Below are 6589 nucleotides of genomic sequence, written 5' to 3'. Positions count from 1 at the left end.
CCGGCAGCGAATTTGATTGCGGTGCAAAACTTTATTCAACATACTATATAATCCAATATCAATAATTCACAAGTGCAAGTGCAAGCATTTCCGATTCGATTAGACAACGACAAGATCGTGGGTCTTGTGGTGGAATCATTCCAGGACTCCTCGTTCTCACTTGAGATGAATGAAATGCCAAGTGTCGACTGCAACAACAAAAAGGGACATGGTTTGTAAAGAGGTTTATTTCAAAATCACATTCAATATATATATGTACAACGATTAACAAACGCAAGCAAGCCAATTACAAGTATTTGGTTTATAGCAGTATTTACAGCGTGGGGTAATTTTCAGTTTTTGGTTGGTAACTGGACATATTTAAGTAACTATTAGTAAGCATGCAGGTTGTGTTTGTGTAACCAATTTGTTTGCAAGTTTCTGGTTAAAGCAGGTGTTGGAGTAGCGTGGTTTTTGGTTGGGATCGGGTGAAGCGGCTATAAGCTCGATCTAACATAGTGAACCTTACCTGTGTCGGACACCTCCTCCACCTGGCCGCCCTCGGGGGCCTCGGCCAGCAGCTTCTCGGCCTCCTCCTTGGCAATAACGTGCTCCGAATTGCGGTTCGTGATGTTGGTACTGCAAAAAGTTTGTATTTAGCTAGGTATTTGATGGGACTATCAAAGGACATGACACCCACGTGGAGATTGAGCTGGAAATGCCGCTCTGGTGCACCAAATTCTGCCAGAACTTGTGGGTCTCGGCAATGATGGTGGTGGCAAATTCGGCATTCTTGGCATCGCCATTGAAGGCGAACTGATTCTCCGGCTTGCCATCGGGGATCTTGTAGATCTGGAGGATATTCAAAAAGAGTTTAAAGGAGGATGTCTTGAAAGGAGAATGTTAAAGCCCACCTTGAACCACTCCACAGTGGCGCGCAAGAGGCCCGGGAAGTACTGGTCCACATCAGCAATATCGTTAACCTTGGAGGCCAGCGGATCATTGACATCGATGGCGATGACCTTCCAGTCGGTCTCGCCCTCGTCAATCAAGGCAATGGTGCCCAGCACCTTGACCTTCAGCACATCGCCGCGCTTGGCCACACGATAGCCGATCTCGATGACATCGATGGGATCGTTGTCGCCCTTGCAGCCGGTGGAGGGCTCGATGTGGTCGGGGTTCTCCCAGGTCTGGGGCAGGGCTCCGTAGTTCCAGATGTACCCCTTGTGCGGGAAGCAGTTGGCCACGAACCGCAGCTTGCCCTTCTTGATGTCCTGCTTGATGGGATTCAGCGGGGTCTTGAGGCTAATCTAGGGGGTGGGTGGACATGCAAAAGTTGAATTAGAAAGGTCTATTGAACTTGAACTGGAGAAAGTTCGAGCATACCTCCATCTTGGCGTTGGTCCAACGTGGCACCTCCACAACCATGTTGTAGGTGGTCTTCTCCTCGTTGGCGTACAATGGAATGTCGTGCATCGGCGAGATGACATTGCCGCACTTGTTTTCTGTGGAGAGTGGCCACAAATTAGTAGGTACAAATGATATATAGATGACAACTGGGGCACGCAATTTGATTGATAGGGCTATGGTCTAGACAAAGGTCACAAATTTCTTGATTGGTCTACTGAATTTTGGCCCCCCAATTACGATATCAGCTATATGGAAGCTATAATAAACAAAGATAAGGACGAAACTCTTGATATTTCCGCCAGTTCCGCCGCAAAGACAAATCATCGTCTGATAGTGCTGATAAAGCGACGAGTTAACTAAGCAGAGTCCGGTTTGACTTGTTGCATAATCAGCCCGGCTGTGATTAACTTAGTCCCCGTGTTGTAACTGCATCGGGTTCGTGCAATATGCAAATGCATGGCTGGGAAGCCAGAGGGTTATGCCGGGTCACATTGGGCCCACACACTTTTGGCCTACTCACTGAAATAAAGGCTGTAGCTGGGCGAATTCTTGGCGCCCTTCTCAACGGTTTCGTACAGGGCCATTTTTAATGGTTTCGTGCGCTTTCGCTCTAGCTGAATATGTCTGAAACTGCTGGTGAAAGCCGCTGATGAGGTTGGAATTAAGCCGGAGGAACAAGCAACCGCACGTGAAAGGCAAGATCTTGAAATTTTTGCCAACATTGTAGAGGTGGAAGAACTTCGATAGAAACGTAAAAATCATCGATGATTTTAAAATGTTATCTATGTTTGTCCGTGACTATCGATGTTTTGCCATCTCTAACGATATGTTCTTGCACAGTGTTAGCTTTCAACTCATTTATTGCACAAATTCGTTATATCTGCTAAAATCCACTTCATAATTTAACATCACCCACGCAGGAAAGTAAAAAATGTTTTTAAATTTTAAGAAAGTAATTGAATACCCTTAATAAATTTTGAGACCCTTCGTTGCCGTCAGCCCTGACAGTGTTGCCAGATTAGGGGTTTTCCCATAGATCTAGGAGTTTTTTTACGATCTAGGGGGAATTTTAGGGGGAAATCTTAGTGTTTATTTCTTGAAGAATTTTACAATTTAACACTGTATGCTTTATATTAAAAATAAGACAATATACAGAAGTTAGCTGATTTGTAAACAAGACTACAAAATATCAAACACCAACTTTAATTTTTTGTAAATGATTAATATGTTTTCGTATCTCTCATCAATATAATTCTCAAGGAAGAAATACATTTTTTTAAATTTTACTATGTGATAAATTTATGGGTAAATCGGGGTTCTGCTGGATTATTTAGGGCGAGAGCAGATTTTTCATCTGGCAACACTGTCACCTTTATTTCAGAGTTTTCCCTTCAAGTTTTTCGTTGTGTGTGCGTGTTGCCTCGTGTTTGCGTTGCAAATATTCCATTTATTTGATTGATTTCGCTGGCCAAGTGCAGCACCGTATTCTAGGGAGTACCTGTGATAAGAAAGGAACCCGGCTGATTCACCAGAGAGCAGGCCTTGCACTTTGATTCCCCAGTGCCCTTGGCAACAAGTAATTTCCCCCCTTCCATATTCGCTGCAAAAGCTCTCGAGAGAAATGCAGAACGGAAAGCCGAGATCCGCGGCCAGGCCGTCCAACCACTACCACCGTCGCCCCAGATCCGGAGTGCCCAGCTCAGCCACGGAGACCGCTGCAGCTGCGGCTGCGGTCAAGCCGGAGGCCATGGACAACCAGGTGGGCATCGACGACAATGCCTGTGTGGTGTGTTTCAAGAATGTGGACATCTACTCCATTGGGGACTGCGATCACCCGGTATGCTACGAGTGCTCCACCCGGATGCGTGTCCTCTGCCAGCAGAACGAATGCCCCATCTGCCGCCACGTCCTGTCCAAGGTAACACCTCAATTTCTGTAAAGATGAGCTCTTTTAAACACATCTTGCCTCTCCCAGGTACTGTTTACGCTAGAGAAGCTACCCTATCGCGAACTGGAGGCCAACAACCGCTCCGACTTCTACAGCAAGAAGTACCGCATCGGTTTCTGCAGCGCCGAGATTCAGCAGCAGTTCTTTAAGCTGCTCGACCATCCCTGCCCCAAGTAAATGCGTCATAGCAGAACATTTGTCATAGTAGTGTGATTCCCCCTTTTTTCTTTGTGTTGAAACCCAGATGCGATGCCCCCCCGTACCGCACGTTCCAGGGCCTGCGCAACCATGTGCGCAGCGAGCACAGCTTGCTGTACTGCGACCTCTGCGTGGAGACCCTCAAGATCTTCACGTTCGAGCGCAGGTGCTACACGCAGGCGGAGCTGCAGCTGCACAACAGCAAGGGCGATCCGGACAATCGCTCGCATCGCGGCCATCCGCTGTGTGAGTACTGCAAGAAGCGCTACCTGGACCGCGACGAGCTGTTCCGGCATCTGCGGCGTGAGCACTACTTCTGCCACTTCTGCGATGCCGACGGCTGCAATGAGTTCTACAACGACTATGCGGATTTGGCTGATCATTTCCGGCAGGAGCACTTTCTCTGCGAGGAGGGCAAGTGCGCCACCGAGCAGTTCGTGGGCGCCTTCCGAAATGAGATCGAGTACAAGGCGCACGTGGCCAACATGCACGGCAAGTCGCTCAACAAGCAGCAGGCCAAGCAGACGCGCACCCTGCAGCTGGAAATCACCTTGGGACCGCGTGGACGCAGCGGTCAGACGGAGCAGGGCATAGCCAATATGAGAGCGAGGTGAGCGGGTTGTCATTCAAAGCAAAGAAAAGATCTTTCTAAACTCTTTTATTCTCGTAGAAACGATGAGCACAACGACTACCTGGACGATCTGCCATCGAGTAGCCAGCGTCATGTGAGCATCGATGCCGGCAACGAGGACCAGTTTCCAACTTTGAGAGGCACCGCCGCAGCTCCAAGCGTTTCCTTGGTGAGACCGCCGCCGCCCTCGATGCGCAATCTCAGCGGCACCTCGGGCCTTGCTCGGACCAAAGAGAACTTTCCGGCGCTTGGAGGGGGAAATGGTGGTGGCGTGGCCGGTCCCAGCGGTTTCAGCAGCCTCGCCGCCAGAGCTGCCCAGTCCCAGCATCCGGTGGCGGCGGTCTTTAAGAAACCAACCAGTGCGGCGGCATCTGCCGGCAATCGCAGTACACCGTCCGGCAATGGAATGCTCTTGCATGTCTCCAATCGGCCAGCAGCCGTGGCCAAAAAGGCAGGCGCACCGCAGCTAGACTTTCCCGCTTTGCCGGGCAAGGGCAACAAGAAGAACTTGCGCAATCTGGAGGAGGACATGTTGCCCAGCGGCTCTGCGGTGCCCATGACGAATATATCCGCTAAGCATCGGTCGCTGGCGGACGACTATGTGTCGGTGGCCAACCCGACCAACTTCCATAAGCTGCAGATGGTACAAAAGGAGGAGGACGAGGCCAAGGCGCGACAGGAGGCCTTGAAGAAGAGTGCTCCCAAGCTCACCGCTTCGGAGTTCCCCAGCCTGGGCCCGAGTGCCAGTGCCAGTGCCAGCAGTTCCGGCAGGGGCAACGCTCCGAAGCCGACTAATGGATCTGGCTCCTTGAACTGGTCCAAGCCAACGTCCGAGAAGAAGCTGCGCGAGCTGGAGAATCGCAAGTCCAAGGTGGCACCGGCACCTGTTTTGCCCACAGCCACAGCAAAGCCGGCAGCCAAGGCCACTAATAACAATGTTCAGGAGCAACAGGGAAACAAAAAAGATAAGAAAGCGAAGGATAAAAAGAGCAATCTGGAGAATCAGCCCAAGGGGGGCAAGCAAAAGGAGAAGAACAATAACAACGAACAAAAGTCGGGAGCCAATGGTGCTCCACCCACACCAATACGTGCTCCACCAGGCCTGGGATCTGGAGGAGCGCTCAAACCACCGCCTGGTTTCGTGTCCAATGTGACTGTTAACTCGGTGGCCAAGCTGCCCAACAATCTCACCTTCACCAGTTCGATGGGCGAGTCCTATAACATTGTACCTAGCCACTATACGTACATCGATCCACCAGATACCAGCTCCAGGAATCAGGTAGGGGAATATCTTTTTCAAAATCACACAGTTTCATTGACATTAACATAATAAATTGTCTTGTAGAAATTGGTGGACGAGGTCATGGGCTTAATCCAAACCCCGCAGGCATTAGAAGTATTTCGCATACTGTCGTCCAAGTTCCGCGATGGATCCTGTTCTGGTCAATCCTATTACATGCACTGCCAGGACGTCTTGTTTGATTCGTTTTACAATTTGTTCCCGGAGCTGCTGGCCATGCTGCCTGATATAAGCAAGCAGCAGGTTGGAGTTGTTGTTCTTTGTTTACAAACAGACTATTTAATCTTCATACATTTCAGGAACTTTATCTAGTGCACAAACAGCATCTGAACAGCTTGTCGCCCGCCAAGCGCAAATCCGTGCCGTCACTTGAAGTGTGCAAGGTCTGCAAACAGGTGCTCATCCCCGCCGACTTGCAGGAACACCAGCAGGCGCATGAGCTCACCAAGAACTTCCCCGTGCTGGGAAGCTCAGCCTCCAATACGCACCGCAACTGAGACGTCTTGTGGATCATAGGACAACAAAAGCTTTATCCCCTGTATATTTTCTATGTATATACCGTTTCAATCAACCAGAAGCAGAAGTCCATGTCCCCAGGTCATGTAGTGAGTGGAAACCGAATGTGAACTAGCCGAACTATAACACCCCGCAAAGCGAGCCGCCACGAAGCAATATGTTCTATGGGACTTAGTCCAGTTGTCCAGTAGCATAGTGAGCAGCCTGTTGGTGTGGGATGCGTTTTTAATATTTACGAGTGAGCTTGTGTTTAGCAAATGCCCGAAACCTAATAAAGTTCAAATCAATCACATTTTAGTTTTGTTATAAGCCTGGATGTCAGTGGTCCTTGTCTGTTTTAGTTGTTCTTATCAAAAGAGAACATATGGTGGCTGTGAATTTATCACCAAATGGAAATTGCTTGTTTAGGACGAGAAAATAGCTGATTTACAATCATTAGGCATATGGAACGGCTTGCAAACTGCTATCTTATCAACATTGTTTGCCACACTGGGGAAACTACTGTGTGCTTTTACTACTTCTGGGTATTTCAGTGAATTGAGAAACATGGTTTGATTTGGAATCTAAATGGATGCTTTTGGCGATTTGATAAAATTGTGAAATTCGC

General features: G+C 48.9%; 2 protein-coding genes across 2 annotated transcripts; one reads left to right on the top strand and one right to left on the bottom strand.

Moving 5' to 3' along the window:
- Window positions 1-11: 11 nt before the first annotated feature.
- On the bottom strand, window positions 12-2134 carry LOC128253697 (inorganic pyrophosphatase). The gene is made up of 6 exons (XM_052982304.1): window positions 1910-2134; window positions 1366-1484; window positions 894-1289; window positions 680-831; window positions 509-618; window positions 12-188 (listed from the first exon to the last, which is right to left on the bottom strand). Exons 1-6 carry the CDS (start codon window positions 2109-2111, stop codon window positions 157-159), a joined length of 1011 nt encoding a protein of 336 aa, XP_052838264.1. The 5' UTR covers window positions 2112-2134; the 3' UTR covers window positions 12-156.
- A 582-nt stretch (window positions 2135-2716) lies between these two features.
- LOC128254017 (E3 ubiquitin-protein ligase ZNF598) lies at window positions 2717-6274 on the top strand. The gene is made up of 6 exons (XM_052982781.1): window positions 2717-3307; window positions 3365-3510; window positions 3582-4145; window positions 4206-5445; window positions 5512-5709; window positions 5766-6274. The coding sequence occupies exons 1-6, from the start codon at window positions 3011-3013 to the stop codon at window positions 5961-5963; spliced, it is 2643 nt and encodes an 880-aa protein (XP_052838741.1). The 5' UTR covers window positions 2717-3010; the 3' UTR covers window positions 5964-6274.
- The last annotated feature ends 315 nt before the right edge of the window (window positions 6275-6589 follow it).

This window comes from Drosophila gunungcola, assembly GCF_025200985.1.
Source record: "Drosophila gunungcola strain Sukarami chromosome 2R unlocalized genomic scaffold, Dgunungcola_SK_2 000004F, whole genome shotgun sequence".
Taxonomy (NCBI): domain Eukaryota; kingdom Metazoa; phylum Arthropoda; class Insecta; order Diptera; family Drosophilidae; genus Drosophila; species Drosophila gunungcola.
The sequence above is the reverse complement of the archived record's forward strand: the minus strand, read 5'-3'. Positions and strand labels throughout refer to the sequence as shown.

Excerpts from the sequence above, each read along its gene's own strand:
- LOC128253697 (XM_052982304.1), bottom strand. The coding sequence starts at position 2,111 with ATGTTGGCAAAAATTTCAAGATCTTGCCTTTCACGTGCGGTTGCTTGT. Across the intron at positions 1,485-1,909 it reads CAGCTACAGCCTTTATTTCA|AAAACAAGTGCGGCAATGTC; the intron begins GTGAGTAGGCCA and ends CACTCTCCACAG. Across the intron at positions 189-508 it reads GGAGGAGGTGTCCGACACAG|TCGACACTTGGCATTTCATT; the intron begins GTAAGGTTCACT and ends TTGTTGTTGCAG.
- LOC128254017 (XM_052982781.1), top strand. The coding sequence starts at position 3,011 with ATGCAGAACGGAAAGCCGAGATCCGCGGCCAGGCCGTCCAACCACTAC. Across the intron at positions 4,146-4,205 it reads ATAGCCAATATGAGAGCGAG|AAACGATGAGCACAACGACT; the intron begins GTGAGCGGGTTG and ends TTATTCTCGTAG. Across the intron at positions 5,446-5,511 it reads ATACCAGCTCCAGGAATCAG|AAATTGGTGGACGAGGTCAT; the intron begins GTAGGGGAATAT and ends ATTGTCTTGTAG.